At 42.1% G+C, this 16,832-nt stretch overlaps 1 protein-coding gene and 1 non-coding gene across 2 annotated transcripts in view; one reads left to right on the top strand and one right to left on the bottom strand.

Annotated features, from left to right (window-relative positions):
• Window positions 1–16,832, top strand: part of LOC100083380 (dynein heavy chain 11, axonemal) — a 123,551-nt gene that overhangs the window by 63,092 nt on the left and 43,627 nt on the right. The window contains exons 13-15 of the mRNA XM_001513893.6: window positions 1,224–1,453; window positions 3,559–3,681; window positions 15,424–15,628. Of these exons, the coding sequence (XP_001513943.4) occupies window positions 1,224–1,453; window positions 3,559–3,681; window positions 15,424–15,628 (558 nt within the window). The remainder of the gene's footprint in view (window positions 1–1,223; window positions 1,454–3,558; window positions 3,682–15,423; window positions 15,629–16,832) is intronic.
• Window positions 10,081–10,218, bottom strand: LOC114814071. Its single transcript, XR_003761813.1, has one exon. It is a non-coding gene; the product is annotated as a small nucleolar RNA SNORA7 (small nucleolar RNA).

Here is a 16,832-nt window from a genome sequence, read left to right as displayed (position 1 = left end):
TACATCAGTGCTCCCAGTGAAACAGGAGGGACACTCATACCATATAATTCCACACAGTTGAATGATATCTCTAATGTTTGGTTCAGTGCACAAACAATCGATAGAAGGCTCAGGGTTATGGATAACCTTGGGAAGTTTAGCCTCTATAGCGAGTACAAAAATTAGGACACCTTAATTGAAGTGAAACGCCGACATTCAATATTCAGGTGTTACTTTATACACAATAGGAAGCAGGGTGTGTATGAATATGTGGCTGCTGTTTCCACCTCAGAATTTTCAAAAAGGAAACTTTGGAATTGTCTGGTAGAATTCATGCATGGAAATCTTTTTCAAGATTATGAACATTGGGCCCCATTTCTAGCTTGGATGAATTTGTATCTGTCAGGAAACTTCTCTCATGCCTCAGGGCCATGGGGAGCAGGGGTGTGTGCATTAATGGAATGGAAACATATTGTCACTGGCTAATGGAACTAGTAGAAAGGCCAAAGATCAAATGGATCTAGGGAAATCCATCCAAGCTCCAGAGCAGGTATGTGACAGGGTATGAAATATGGCAGTTGGCAATCGCTTTCCCTGTTCAAAGTGACTATTCAAAGAAAGATTGCCTCTCCATCTGCTTTGTATTCTGAATTGGAGAGGCAATGTGGTCTAATGGTTAGAGCATGAACCTGGGAGTCAGAAGAACATTTCTAATCCCAGTTCCGCCACTTGTCTTCTTTGTGACCTTGGGGAAGTCACTTAACTTCTCTTGGCCTCAGTTAACTGTAAAATGAAGAATAAGACTGTGAGTTCTGTGCAGAACTGAGACTGTGTCCAACCTGAATAACTTGTATCTACCCCAGCACTTAGTACAGTGCCTGGCACATGGTAAATGCCTAACAAATACTATATATGAATGGAAAACCAGAGAGGGTGCAGTTCTTAGAAGAACATTCAATGCCCCTTATCCTCGGCTGTCCATTTCCATTCTGCAGATGTTGCTTGAAAATCCAGTGTTGCTGGTGAAAGAGGATCACTGGTGGTTGGGAAAACGAGAGTAGGATTGGAATGTACACACCAAAATAGATCAGAGGCACATAGTTTGCCAGCGAAGGTCATTTCCGTAAAGAGACTTTGTAAAATAATTCTCATTTGGCCTCTTGCAGTCTTGTAAGTTCTATAGAGCTTTGTTTTGCTGCTTTATCACCTTGCCAAGGGTTTGTATTTCCACTCTGATTGAAAAGGTTCCCATCATGGAATGCCTGGACCTGATTTCCATGCTGACTGATGATGCTACGATCGCAGCCTGGAATAACGAAGGACTGCCCGGTGATAAAATGTCAACGGAAAATGCTACGATTCTCACCAACTGTGAGCGTTGGCCCCTGATGATAGATCCCCAGCAACAGGGAATTAAATGGATAAAGAATAAATATGGAACTGACCTTAAAGTCTTGCGTCTTGGCCAGAAAGGGTAGGGAGCACCAAGGAATGCATCTTTGGATTTTGTGTTCTGATTTGCTCTAATTTCTATAAAGACCGCACAGGTATTTGGACTCTCTGTAGGCTGGAAGTATGAAAACACTGGGTTGTCTGCTTATTGGTCCAATGAGGTTTCATTAACAGATTTCTGCCTAAAAGGATCTTTTATCTTGGGATGTTTTCAGCTCCCTGCACAAGATAAAAGTGAGTGATGCTGCTCCTAGGGGCAAGTTAGTTTCCCTGGAAGCAGGAGCATGGCCTAGTGGATACAGATGGGCCTGGGAGTCAGAAGGTCATGGGTTCCAATTCCAGCTCCACCACTTGTCTGCTGTGTGACCTTGGGCAAGTCACTTAACTTCTCAGTGCTTCAGTTACCTCATCTGTAAATTGGGGATTGAGACTGTGAGTCTCATATGGGACAAAGGACTGTGTCCAACCCAATTTGCTTGTATCCATCCCAGTGCTTAGTAGAATGTCTGGCACATAGTAAGCACTTAACAAATACCATAATAAGTATTATCATCATTATTATTTCATGGTGGTGTTGCACCAAGGGCCGCACCCTGTGGTTGCCTCTGGGAAGCACTAACCTGGTGATGTTTCCAGCTACATCACTGGGGATTTTCCCCATAGGGGTAGCTTCTTTTAGGTGATTTCCCCCATGGATGCAGCTCCCAATCCCTGAGAATAAAGTTTAAATTTAGAAACCAAAACTTAAATGTAAAAAAAAAGCTCCTCCAGGAAGTCTTCCCTGATTAATCTCTCTACACCCCACCCAAGACTGCTCCCCGCTGCACAGCCTATGCACTTGAGTCCTCACCCTGTAGCACTTGGGCACTAACCCCACCCTCTGACCTTTGCAGCACTTACATACATATTTTTAAAGTCTGTCATTTTCCCCTCCCTGTAATTTATTTTGTGCCTGCCTCTGCCAGTAGATTGCACACTCCTTGAAGACAGGAATCATGAGTCCCAACTCTGTTGTATTGTACTCTGGTAAGCATTTAATACAGTGTTCTGGATATAGCCGAAACTGCTCAATAAGTAATAGTGATTGACGAAAATGGGCAAATATAAGCAACATCTCACCCCACCCTGCAGCCCCATCAGTCCAATCAGTAGTACTTATTGTACTTATTGAATGCTGACTATGGGTAGAGGACTGGAGAGGACAATAGAGTTAGAAGACATAGTCCCTGGCCCTAAGTAGTTTTCAATCCTGTGGGGGAAGGTGGACAGTAAGACCATTTACACATAAGAGGACAAAGAGAAACTCAACACTGACCAATGACAGCTGAGTGCAGGCATCCACTCTTCAGGTGATGGTTTGCCAGAAATCCTTCGGTACCTCTTGCAACTGAACATTTGGATGAAGTGGTATTCACAGAGGAAGAACTAGATGTTGCCTGTGTATTTGCCTGTGTTGACCAGGTGATAGCCAGGGAACTGTAACCAAGCAGGTCACCTGGTCTTTTGGTACGTGAAGGTGTTTTAGTTCTTTATTAAACTAGATTCAATTTCAAAGTGCAGGTTTTATTTTGTGTTCTTTGTTTTCATGTCCTAGTTTTCTGATTCGCAGATGTGATTATAAAGGTTTTAGCAATACAAAGTTTTAACTGACTTTGGAGAGTAAACAGTGGTGGAAAGAAACCCGATGATACATTTTAATGTATTGTAAAATATTTGTGAGTAATGAGTCAGATGAACTAACTAAAATTTGACAACTTTTTTGCTATGAAAGTAGTCTTGTGTTTATAAGTTTGGAGACAAACATTAATTTTATTTTTAAGTGGCCTCTTATAATTCAACCACTAGGTTGCATATGCCAAAACAATGCGGTTTTTTTTTTTTTACCAATATCTAAAAACCCAGTATCCAAATAAAAGCTTCTTAGTGAAAGGCATAAGAATTTAAAGATTACTTTTTTATTTCATAATGAAAAAATTAAAATAGACTTTTCCAAACATGTGCACATTAAACTCAAGGAAAGTCAAAGGTATTAAATGAAGTTGACCATAAATGGACCAATATCTATAGATAACTATATTTTCATATATCATCTCTTAGTATCCCTTTCTATACTTTCTGTATTTCAAGGTTTTTGAATACCATTGAAAATGCTTTGGCCTCTGGAGAGATCGTCCTAATCGAAAACCTTGACGAAACTATAGATCCAGTCCTTGATCCACTCCTCGGGAGGAACACCATCAGAAGAGGGAAGTAAGTATTCTATATTGATGTCCCTTCAACCAAATCTAGTTCTTCCTATCAACAATGCTCATTATCTTTTGAATGCCTTCATTTTCCCTTAATTGACGATCCAATCCATGACCTAATGGAATAGTGAAAAGCATTGCTTCTACTCATCCAAACCCAAGTGAAATCCAAAAAAACCCTCAAGGCATCCTATTAAACACAAAATACTAGGAGGGGTTTTTACCCTCAAAAATCCAAACTTTCCAACTCTTTCCCTTGAGGGATATTATTTCCCTTCTTTCTTCCTTGAGAAATATTATTTCACTTTTTTTTCCTCCATTTCCCACGGAAGAATTGAAATCAAGTCATGATCATATGTAAACGTAGCAAAATGCCTGAACTCTTCTACTTAAGGTGTCTGCCTTCTGTTATGTAAATCAAGTTTAGACTTTCTAGAATATTTCCTGCCTGAAGATTAGAACTTAACAATAGTTAATAAAAATAGAGTTACTTCAGGGTGAATTATTTTCATTTCAAGCAAATTGTTCCTGATTAGTAAATCATTTATTGTGAAATGTACACATTTTAAAGTAAATCCATTTAGAGTGACTGACAAGTTATAATTGTTTAATAAACCAAAATGCATGCAGGCATAAATTCTGAATAATTTACTAAGTCATGTGACGAGCTCTAAAACCTTTTCATAAAGTATGAACAATTGCAGCAGTTGCTGATATGTTAAGAATAGATTGTAAAATCCTTAGTGCCCCCCAGATGGAATTTTGGTGAGTGTTCAGACTTAATTCTGAGGACTGTTGATTTCTGCCAGTAAACCCAAAGTAAGACCCAGAAATGTCTATAGATCTTGGAGTCGACCCAATCTTACGGAGGGGAAAAGCCAAACAGGACGAAGGGATTGCATAAATCTGCCTGGGTCCGGGAAAGGTCGGCCAGATTGGTCCAGAGTGATCAGTGGAGGTGGCAGCAGTTTAGGGTCACGACTCAAACTCCAACCCTGTTGCCTTTCTTGATGGTGGCAGGGAAGAACCAGTGACCAGGAGGCTTGGCGTTGGCTAGAGATGCAGGTTCTTTAAAGCACTTAATCACCTTGCCCCCTCCTACCCCATCTCGCTACTACTCCTATTACAACCCATCCAGCTCACGTCCCTCCTCTAATGCTAACCTTCTCACTGTTCCTCGATCTCATCTATCTCACCGCCTACCTCTCGCCCTCGTCCTGCCTCTGGCCTGGAACACCCTCCCACTTCATATCCTACAGAAAATTACTCTCCCCCATTTCAAAGCCTTACTGAAGGCACATCTCCTCCAAGAGGCCTTCCCCGACCAAGCCCTCCTTTCTTCTTCTCCCACTCCCCTCTGCCTCGCCTTGACTTGCTCCCTTTATTCATCCCTTTCAGCCCCCTGGCACTTATAAACCTATCTGTCATTTTATATTAATGTCTGTCTCCTCCTCTAGACTGTAAGCTCATTGTGGATAGGAAATGTGTCTGTCATATTGTTGTAGTGTACTCTCCCAAGTGCTTAGTCAATCAGTCAATCGTATTTATTCAGCAATTACTGTGTACAGAGCACTGTAATAAGCACTAGGGCGAGTACAGTATAACAGTAGACATGTTCCCTGACCACCCTGAGATTGCAGTCTAGAGGATGAAGTGACTTGCCCAAGGTAACACAACAGAAGAGTGGCAGAGCCAGGATTAGAACCCAGATCCTTCTGATTCCTCAGCCTGTGGTCTATCCAGTAGGCCACATTACTTCTTTGTGGATCACATTAGTACAGTGCTCTGTACACAGTAAGCACTCAATAAATACGATTGACTGACTGACAGGTTCTGGGCCACTGACACCCCCAGGAAGCAGACATCAATTGGATAGAATCCTAGGCAAAAATTGAGGCACCCCAGGAGTGCACAATCCATTACCAAAACTGCCCACCCTCCTAGGCCTCAGAATGATGAATGCAGCACCCAGTGGGATGGCTAACCCAGGATGAGCCCCAGAAGCTAAAATTCCAGAATACAAGCCCCTGAAGTGTATGTTGGTGCTAATTCCTTTCCTTATTGAATGACAGGTTCTGTTCTAGGAACAGCCTGGTGTAGTGGATAGAGTATGGGCTTGGGAGCCAGAAGGACCTGGGTTCTAACCTCGGCTCCTCCACTTGGCTGTTGTTTGACCTTTGGCAAGTCACTTAACTTCTCTGGGCCTCAGTTACCTCATCTGTAAAATAGAGATTAAAACTGTGAGCCCCATGTGGGACATGGACTGTGTCCAACCTGATTACCTTGTTTCTACCTAAGCACTTAGAACAGTACCTGGCACATTGTAAGCTCTTAACAAAAGCTATTTAAAAAAAAAGACTCAGAGGCCCAAAATGATGTGTTAACAGTTTACTCTTTGGAGAGTAAGAAATATTGCAGCACCTATGGTGGTCCCAAACACAGAGATAAGATTCCATTGTCTTTCCGCATTCTTCCCATGGAATCAGCAGGAGCAGCAGGTAGATGTGACACCTAATCTCTCTCATCCCCTTTGTTCCTCTTCACCTTCAGGCCATCGATCCCTCAATTTCCTTTCTGAGCCAGCCCCTTGATTGACTAGGCTCCCCTGCTCTTCCAGACCAGACTGGGATCCCAATTGCTGCCTGCTTTCCTAGAGAACTTTCCTGTTCTCTCATGTTCCACTCAAATGTGGCTCTAGTGAGTCCATGTACCTCTGTCCCTGTTGGTCATCAGGGGGTCTGTTTTGCACTTGACATTTCCGATTAGCCCATCATTGGGTAGGGATTGTCTCTATCTGTTGCCAAATTGTACATTCCAAGTGCTTAGTACAGTGCTGTGCACATAGTAAGCGCTCAATATATACTACTGAATGAATGAATGAATTTCTGTGACCATCACCAAAATTGAAAGTGCAAGGTGAGCTGAAATCCCATTATCAAGCCAGGGATATAGAAAGACAACAGCACCTTGAGTTATATTATACTAGCACAAGTTGTGCTTGTGTGAGAGTGACAGAGATGAGCTCATGATGAGTGATCTGTATTTTGAAGTGCTGGTCGTGGTTTCTGATGAATTGGAGTTCAGTGGTTAGAACATTGCCCATATCCCACATTGGCGGCCCAGAGCAATTACGGCTTTGAGATGGAAAAGCGGATTATATCCAGATGGCCAGTGCCCTGGGGCATTTCTCCAACAGGACAAATGTTGGTCTTCTATTGAGATGTCCAGTCAAATCTGAAACAATCCCTCAATGGCACTTTTCTGGTTTGTTAGCTCTTTGAAGCCTGCCTCCTTCCATCCCCTAAAATCCCTGCCCCTTTATCCATCTCCACATTCCAGATGGAAAGTGGGTACCTCTGCTGGACCCCAAAAAGACAATGGACACATTTTAATCTGTAAATCAGATTATGATGCTCATTTGGTCTGTTACGCGTATTTCAATTAACCAGAAACAAGGCCCAATCTAGTTAAAATAACAATAACTGTGGTATTAGTTAAGCGTACGCCATGTGCCAAGAACTTTTCTAAGATAATACAAGATAAACAGATCAGACTTGGTCCCTGTCCCACAAGGGGCTCACAGTCTAAGTGGGAGGGAGAACAGGTGTTTCATCGCCATTTTACAGATAAGGAGACTGAGGCACTGAGAAGCTAAGTGACATGTCCAAGGTCACATAGCAGGCAAGTGACAGAACTGGAATTAGAACCCAGGTCTCCTGGCTCTCTCTCTCTCTATATGTATATATATATAGAGAGAGAGAGAGATCACATGAAAGAGAAAGAGAAGTACTGATATTGTAATGGAGGAAATGGACCTTAAAACTTTCTGATCCTGCTCTTCCCTCCCAAATGACTAGGTAGGACCCCAAATCTCCTAGCTAATCTCCCTTGTTTTTCTGCTAAAATCTGCCCCTCCCTTTCCATCCAAACTACTTCTATGCTGATCCAAGGACTTATCGTATCCCGCCTTGTCTACTCCTTCAACGTCCTCACTGACCTCCCCGCCTCCCCTGTCCCCCCACTCCAATCCATACTTCACTCTGCTGTCTGGATCATTTAAAAAAATGTTCAATCCATGTCTTTCCAATCCTCAAGAACCTCCTGTGGTTGCCCATCCACCTCCGCATAAAACAGAAACTCCTTTCCATCAGCTTTAAAGTACTCAACCAGCTTGCCCCATACTACCTTACCTCACTGATTTCCTGCTACAACCCAGCATGCATACTTTGCTCCTTTAATATCAGTCTACTCACAATATCTCATTCTCCTCTTTCTTGCCATCAACCTCTTGCCCATGGTCTTCCTCTGATCTGGAACTTTGTCCCCCGCCATATACCACAGAATACCGCTTTCCCTACCTTCATAGCCTAATTAAAATCACAACTCCTCCAAAAGGCCTTCCCAGATTGTCTTCTCTTCCCCTACTCCCTTTCCCTTCCCCATCACCTATACATTTGAATCTATACTCTTTAAGCACCTGGTGTTCACCCCACTCTTAGCTCCACAGCACTGATGGACATATCTGTAACTTATATTAATGTCTGCCTCTCCCTCTAAACTGTAAGCTCCTCATAGGCAGGGACCATATCTACCAACTCTGTTGTATAGTACTGTCCCAAGCGCTCGTGCAGTGCTCTCCACACAGTAAATGCTCAGTAAATACCATTGGTTGATTGATAGTCTTTTGATGAGTAATGTGTCCATTTATTTTTAGGGTTTGGAAATTGTGTACCCTCAGTAGCACTTTTGCTATAATGAGCCTACCAAATTGTAGCCGGTTTTATACTTCTCTACCTTTGAAGAAATGAAGTTTTCTCTGGAAAGATTGTCTTTGGTCTAGTTGTGTCTCAACTGGTATTTTGCTTGGGAATGTCTTGGAATATTTATCTGGGGAAGAGGTGTGTGTGTGTGTGTGTGCCTGTATGTCTGTGCACAAGTTTTTTTTTCTTTCTAATATTGTAAGACTGGAAAGATGTTAGTGATAGATATGGAGCAGTCCAACAGTTGAAGTTCATTAATAATTGGATTGTTGTAGAGTATGAAGTAATGAATACTAATTACTCCTTTCATGTCTGACAGCACCCTGTGGACCAATACATCAGCCCAGACTTTAATTTGGTTCTAGTAATGGTTTCATCAATAGTACATTAATTCTATGTTTGAAAAGATATACAGTTGAACCTGACCCACACAGTAGATACCAGTGTCATAAAATGGCCACATACTGACAACAACTGGGTAATTACAAATAATTAAATCCACTGAGCTTCAGACAATCCTAATTTTCAAGAAAATATATCTTATGGTACCAATCGACAGAAAGCATTGCTGGGAAGATTTATCAACTTGTTCGCCTTCCAAGGCAAATTTACTAGCTTACATGTTAGAGAACTCACTGATCTGTGAAGCAACTTCATAAAATTATATCTCTCTTCCCTTCACCATCTTTCAATACTTTATTAAGCGTTCTTGAGCTTAAATCTTATCCTATAGCAAATCGGTAGAAGACTAATTTAAACCATTGTTTCTAAGCAGAAACTATTTTAGAGATGTTTTTACTTGTAGTGATTTGGGAGAAAATATTTCTCCTCATAGTGACCTTAAAAAAACATATACATACTTCTGAACATAAGGTCTTCTAACTGGAAAAATCCTACATAATGAGAGTGGTGTATTTTATTAAGAAAGCAAGCATTAATGAGTACACATGATTATGTCCTCTCTACTAAGAAATGAGATCAATTAAACTTCTTATAGACTTTTGCTCCCTTTAATCAATAATAATAATAATAATTGTGATATTTGTTAAGCACTTATTATATACCAAGCATGGAACTGTGTGCTGTGGTAGATACAAGATAGGTTGGACACAATCCCTCTCCCATATGGGGTTCACAGTCTACAAGGGAGAGAAAAAAGGTATTTAATTCCATCGTACAAATGAGAAAACTGAGGCCCAGAGAAGTTAAGTGACTTCCCCAAGATCACATAGCAGGCAAGTGGCAGAGTTGGGATTAGAATTCAAGGCTCCACTCTTTTCACTAAGCAGTGAGCCGCATTCTGCCTAACATCTTAATTACTGCTTAGTAGTACACTGGATTCTCCAGGAGGCTATTTTGTTTTTTTATGGCATCTGTTAAGAGCTTCTATGTACCAGGCACTCTTCTAAGTACTGGGATCTTGTCTTATGCTGTTGAGTCATCTCCGACCCGTAGCGATGCCATGGACACATCTCTCCCAGAATGCCCCACCTCCACTTGCAATTGTTCTGATACTTTATCCATGGAGTTTTCTAGGTAAAAATATGGAAGTGGTCTACCATTGCCTTCTTCCACACCATAAACTTGAGTCTCCACCTTCAACTCTCTCCCATGCTGCTGCTACCCAGCACAGGTGAGTTTTGACTTGTAGCAGATTGCCTTCCACTTGCTAGCCACTGCCCAAGCTAGGAATGGAGTGGGTATTCCTCTGCTTGACTCTTCCTCTCATATCTGAGACTGGTAGAGTACTGGAAACTCTCCAGGTGCGATCCTGAGAGGGAGTGCTTTTAGTAAAGCTTTAATAATGAGAAGATTAGGTGTCTCGAATATGAAGGATGAAGAAGTTCCAGGCCAGAGGTAGGATGTGGGCAATGGGTCAGCAGCGAGGTAGATGAGAGAAAGGTAGATCATGGGCCTGGGAGTCCCACAGGTGTTGTAGCCCATACTTGGAGATAGGTTTGAAGGAAAGTCAACTTGCCTTCTTGTTTTTCACTTCAGAATGAAGGATCTCACAACGAGAAGTAGTGTGGCCTCGTGTAGAGAGCATGGGCCTGGAAGTCAGAAGGACCTGGGTTCTTATCTCTGCTCTGCCACTTTGCTGTGTGACTGCAGGCAAGTCACTTAACTTCTCTGTGCCTCAGTTACCTGATCCATAAAATGGGGATTAAGACTGTGAGCCCTATGTGGGACAGGGACTGAGTCCAACCTAATTAACTTATATCTACCCCAGTGCTTAGTACAGTGCTTGGCACATAGTAAGCACTTACCACATACCACGGGGAAAAATAAATCTATCATGCTGTTATGAGCCATTTGTCTTAAATAGGTTTTAAAGGACGGAAAGTGACAATTTCAGGTCTGCTGACTCGCTCCAGAGTTCCTGCCGTAATATTTTTAACATCACTTTGTTAACGAAAAACAGTTAATTCAACATCTAAGTCCTTTAACCATAGGGGCAGCCGGAGTGCTTGTTCCCTCCCCACTTTCCTTTCTTCCACAGGCACATCCTTGGGCTCTGCACATTCCCTCCTCTTCCTGGCACTTGGTCTAGAAGTTTTTAGACCCAACTAGTGTGCTTTTGGAATTCTGAAATAAGTGCTGGGGAGGGGAGAGTAGTTATGAACCAAGGAGCAAATACATAGGAGCGAGGAAACAACAGTAGACGTTCTAGGGACAAAGATATAGTTCCCACTCCTCACCCTTGGATAAATATTCTAATAAATGGTGGAGAAGGGAGACTGTAGTGGCTTCTCCACTCAAACTAACCTCCTAACTCGATCCAGGCTCTCATTTTGCCCACCTCACACTGATTCAATACAGTTTCCTCTCTAAAAATACCATCCCATCTTGGCTTCATTCAAAGCCTCCTAAAAAGCCACTTCCTTCAGGAGGCATTCCCTAAGTAATCCTCCCACCTAACTGGTCCCATCAGCCACTTCAGTACTTTTGTTTAGTCATCTGTTATTCATGTATTTTTGATGTAAGTCTATTATTGATCTTTAGTCTCTCAGTTTTTATGCTCTGTTGGTCAATATATGTATAATATCTCTGCCAATATGTGGTAAGCATCTCAAGGGGAATGATCAGATCTTTTATTTCTTTGGTATGTTTCCCCCAGTACAATGCTCTGCACAGTGTGGACACTCCATAAATATTGTTGCTTTTGATGCCCACACATAGGAGGGGAAAAGAGTGGGCGCAAATGCCTTGGAGACTAAATCATAATTCCCTCATCCCCCTCCCAACCTCAGTGTCACCTGCCACTGCCATATTGGTTAAAGGGGGATGGGGAGGGGGCAGAGGCTATGACTTTACTTCCTCAGAACTATTTTGAACCTGGGCAAAAATTAGAGGGGTGGGAGAGGTAATAGGCCAACTACATTCAATCTACACTAGAATTTCTTTGGATTCTCTGAATACTGCTTATAATTATCCAACAAATGTATTGAGTGATATATGTAAATATATGGAAAGATATATATATATATACTGTGAAAGGAAAATTGCCTACTGCAAGGATCATTTTTTGCCCTTTGATTATGTTTTCTATACAAAAGTACCTGGACCTAACTAATATTGAGCTATTGAAGTGTGCTCTTTCCAGTGCTGGATGTGTTGTTTATGCTAACGGTGTGAAGCTGCAAGACAATTAACTCATTTCTATTCAGGATTTTCCTTCTTTTCCTTGAGCCTCTTGCCAGCTGTGCAGCTTTTAAGCAAAACCTTTCTTCAAGAAACCGGTTTGACCAACTTGTACAGTTCTTCCTGCTGGGGTTGCTAAGTAACGACTCCTCTCTTGCAGTTCTCTACACCTGATTCATTCTGCTTCACTCTCTGCCTTAGCTGTTGGAGTCCCCCAGTCCAATCCAGAAGCTTTTAATTTTAACCAGCGGGACTTTCAGTAAGGCTTTTAGATGTCCATTGAAAAGTTTTCTTTTTTTTTTGTATTTTGTTTTTCTTTTCTATCCAAGTAGTGGGAAGTATTATTTCTGTTTTCTTTATTCCCCAGAAACCCACCTCCAATCTCTACCTTGACACACTGCTCTATTATGCAGCAGTGGACTGCATCGTCCATATTTCTTATGAGTTATGAGAACTGTACCACCATCAAAATGGTCTCCTCTCAAAGGCTGGGCTCGATTTTCAGTGGGATATTTGTTCCTTGAGGGAACTCCTCTCCACATTGAGCGAGGACAAATAATTCTCTAGCCTTTTACCTGCCGAGGTCCCACCATCAAGCCATTCTCTGCCAGCCCTCAGATTTGCCACAAAATTATTTGCTCAGATTCTCATTTATTTGAAATGCCTGTGAGTTTCCAAGCTTGGTTAGAGGTGGTGATATGGAATCAACACTGAGGGTAACTAGTGGTCTGTTTCCAGAGAAATGCATTTCCATTTTTAAGGCCATTGGTCAGAGGTGTTGTGGGATGCTAGGATACTAGATTATAGATACTACTGCTAGGGTGACTCTCTAATTCACCAGACACAGTGATCACTCTATACTGGAACCCCTACCCTGAATTCTAATCCCCTTGGGGCCATGTCTCTGAGCATGCCCTAAATCACTAACCCACTCTGTGTCTCAAACATCTGGTCATTAAATCGGGATAATGATGTGCCATCCTTGACTCAAACCAGGAAAGATGTAAGGATGGTCTGCTAAGAGATTTTCTAGTGTTTTCTCAATATAAACAGTACAAAAGTTGTAAGTGGAATGAGAATGTTTTGATTAAAGGAAGCAGGACAATTCGCAAGCCCCTTGGCTGGGTAGTTCTGAAAGAACCAGGGCAAAATAAGCATGGTAATATCAGAGGTGGTCTTCTATTATTATTATTATGGTATTTGTTAAGCACTTACTATGTGTTAAGCACTCTTCTAAACTGTGGAGCAGATAAAATTTATTCGGATCATCTACAGCCCCTGCCCCACAGTCTAAGTGCAAATTTGATGACTGCACTTCTCCTTCACTAAGGTGGCATTGCCTTCTATGGGTGTTGGGGTTAGTCTCAGGGAGGGGAAGATTGAGGGGATATTACAGAACCTGGCAGTCACTGAGCACTTAACAAGAACCATAAAAAAAAAGGTTTAAGGAGGAGTTCTGATTGATAGTTGCAATTCCTGTCCTTAAACTCCCTCCACTCCAACCAGGACAAGCTCATGAGACTTTAGCTGTAGAGGTTTTGTGGTAGCTGGTTTTCCCTGATTAATCTCTCATTTTCCCACCTTGTTTTCCTCCTCACTTGGGTACTCACCCCCTCCCTCCCCAACACATTTGACTGTAAGCTCATTATGGGCAGGAAATGTGACTGTTTATTGTTGTACTGTACTTTCCCAGGGCTTAGTGCTATGCTCTGCTCAAAGGAAGTGCTCAATTCATTCATTCATTCATTCATTCATTCAATCATATTTATTGAGACCTTACTGTGTGCAGAGCACTGTAGTAAATGCTTAGGAGAGTACAATACAACAATAAACAAACACATTCCCTGCCCACAGCGAGCTTAAAATCTAGAATGGGGGGAGACAGAGATATTAATATAAATAGCAATATAAATTTGAATGAATGAACTTGTGTATATATCTTTGCATTGTATAGCTTTCCTTAGCAGCAGTTTATTTCAGTGTGTCTCTCTCCCCTGCTAAGTTACAAAATCCTTGAGGGCAGGGATCATGTTTACTAACTGGTTTGTACTCTCCCAAGTGCTTAGTTCAGTGCTCTGCATGTAGTAAGCACTCAATAAATACTATTGATTGATTGGTTTCCCCAACCAGCAGATATTATATGAAGTAACAACTGGTTGGTATTTGTAATGGAATTAGGAAAGTGGTTTTAGTATTTCAAACTCTGGATAGAGTGTAATCGACCCATCCTATTGGAGAAGGAGACAACTAAACTACTGAATTCTTAGGGCACTTTTCTGTCATTCTCCCCCAGCCATAGGCTGCTTTGGCTCCATTAACCAGGTAGAAATCCTCTCGGCTGCTGCTTGAATTCTAGAAGTCCTTTGGATAAAGGTCTTTCACAGAAACAACAGAGTGATTCTGGTTTGCTTTGCCCACCCCTCTGGTTAATGTGCTTGTAGCTTGAATCCTCCAAATCACTAGAGAGCATTACCACTGTGTTTATATTTTTCCCCAAATGGAGATTAACGAAAAATTAACCTAGCTGCAGTGATAAAACCCACTGAGTCATTATGTAATTTTTGTCTTTCATAGACCATAAACACACCAATTGAGGATAATTTATTATCCCTGGGAAGCAAGAACCTATAAAACAGTGTTTCAGGGCAAGACTTTAAACTTCATTTTATAGCCAGACATCTTTTCTTTACTATTAGCATGGCCTTGTTCCCTTGGCCAAATCCTCCCCAGGACAGACCAGGCTGAACATTCTCCTCTATTGTGAACTTGATTCTGGGAGAGCTGCTGCTTTATGTGAGTTTGCATGAATGGAGAAATTCCTGACCTTTGGCTACATCCTCACAGTGAAGCTCCCTTCTGGCATCCTCCTCTTCTTTGGGAATGGCTCAAATGTTCACTCCTTCACCTTTGGAACAAGTGGGGTTTCTATCCTTTGATAAGAGAATTGACAGAAAGGGAAGGAAGATTGAATGAGTTATTTATTTTAATAGGTGAGCTTTTCTTTGAAAATAATGGCAGCGTTTCAGATCATTTGGCAGTGTGCAATAAGCTCATTGGGCAGGGAATATGTCTGTCAACTCTGTTGTACTCTTCCAAGTGTCTAGTACAGTACTCTGCACATAGTCCTCAATAAATACCAATGATGCTGAGTTTGTGTACAGGCACACACATACACACACACTCACACCCTTTAGTAGCAAGGGGAAGTGTCCAAGGAACCAATACCCTCTGCCGTGCCCTGCGTTTGGGTTTGGACCCTTACTGTCCTCTCATGGAGCAAGAACCAGATTAGTGGTTTGTTTTCAGATGCCGAGAACATGAGGAATTGTTCTATTCATCCTCAGGTTTATCAAGATAGGGGACAGAGAATGCAAATTCCACAAGAACTTCCGTCTTATCCTTCATACAAAACTGGCCAATCCTCACTACCAGCCTGAAGTGCAGGCACAGACCACCCTCCTCAATTTCACAGTGACCGGGGATGGACTGGAAGACCAGCTGCTGGCCGAGGTGGTCAGTGTTGACCGACCAGATTTAGAGAAGCTTAAGGTAAAATTGAGATGTTACAGACTATAGGTGTAAGAGTGGCAATAAAAATGGAAAGGGATTTATGAAGCCCAAATTATGCCCCAGTCCTTGGCCTTGGGTTTCCTTAAGTGTATTGCCTTCATCCCTAATCTTCAGGGACCAGTCTCTGACTATTCCAGGATAACTCCCACCTCCACCTACAAGTGAGGCTGAAATGCTCCTTGGCTTTTTCCTCCTAAGCTATATTAGATGAGCCAAAAAACTTTTCATGCTGCTTCCCTGATCGGCTGTTCCATTATAAACCACAGGGTTCCATCCCCTAAACCTTGTAAGGTTACACATTTAGAAGCAATGTGGCATAGTGGGTAGAGCATGGGCCTGGGAGTCAGCAGGTCATAGGTTCTAACCCTGGCTCCTCCCCTGTTCTGCTCTTTGACCTTGGGCAAGTCACTTTACTTCTCCATGCCTCAGTTACCTCATCTGTAAAATGGAGATTGATAATGTGAGCCCCATGTGGGACAGGGACTGTGTCCAACCTGATTTGCTTGTATCCACCCCAGAGCTTAGTACAGTGCCTGGCACAAAGTAAGCACTTAACAAATACCATAATTATAATTCTACTATTATTATTATTTAATAGAAACCATGGGGTTCACTTGAGGTGGCCGTTGGTCCCCTTTTCCAGGATTTCAAGGCATCTGGGAAACATTTCCATTTCAAGGAGATACCTTTCAGAACCCGTGCCTCCTTGCCCATGAAAGGCACCAGTAGTTTGACAGGAAGCAAATCTATCCCGTCGAGACGCCCATGTGACACCTGCTTTCTTCCTCCCAGAGCTGGTTTTCAATCTTTGGGAAATGGCTGAGAGTCAGAGTTGGTTTCTCTGGACATTGTTGATGTATAGACTAGGATTCCCAGCATTTGTCCATCCTCTTCCAGGAGTAGGATCAGCAGGAGTTCCCTGCCTGTTCTGTTCAAGTCCCGTCCATAGATGAGATTGAGGAGAAGGAAATTGAATTGTCCCCAGAAGAGATTAGGTGGAGAAGAAAATTGAATTGCCCCCAAAATCCTGGTACCAACGCCCCCACCTCAGCTGGCTTGCACAGCAGATGTTACTAGGAGAAACAAGAAATAGAGAAAATATTTCAACCCACCATATGGTTCACCCCCAGTTAGTCATATGACTTATGCGTCGTTTGTCATTTTTATGGGATTTTTTCATTTG

The sequence above is a fragment of the Ornithorhynchus anatinus genome, chromosome 8 (genome assembly GCF_004115215.2).
Source record: "Ornithorhynchus anatinus isolate Pmale09 chromosome 8, mOrnAna1.pri.v4, whole genome shotgun sequence".
Taxonomy (NCBI): domain Eukaryota; kingdom Metazoa; phylum Chordata; class Mammalia; order Monotremata; family Ornithorhynchidae; genus Ornithorhynchus; species Ornithorhynchus anatinus.
Note: the sequence above shows the minus strand (reverse complement) of the source record. Positions and strands in the feature narration are given on the sequence as shown.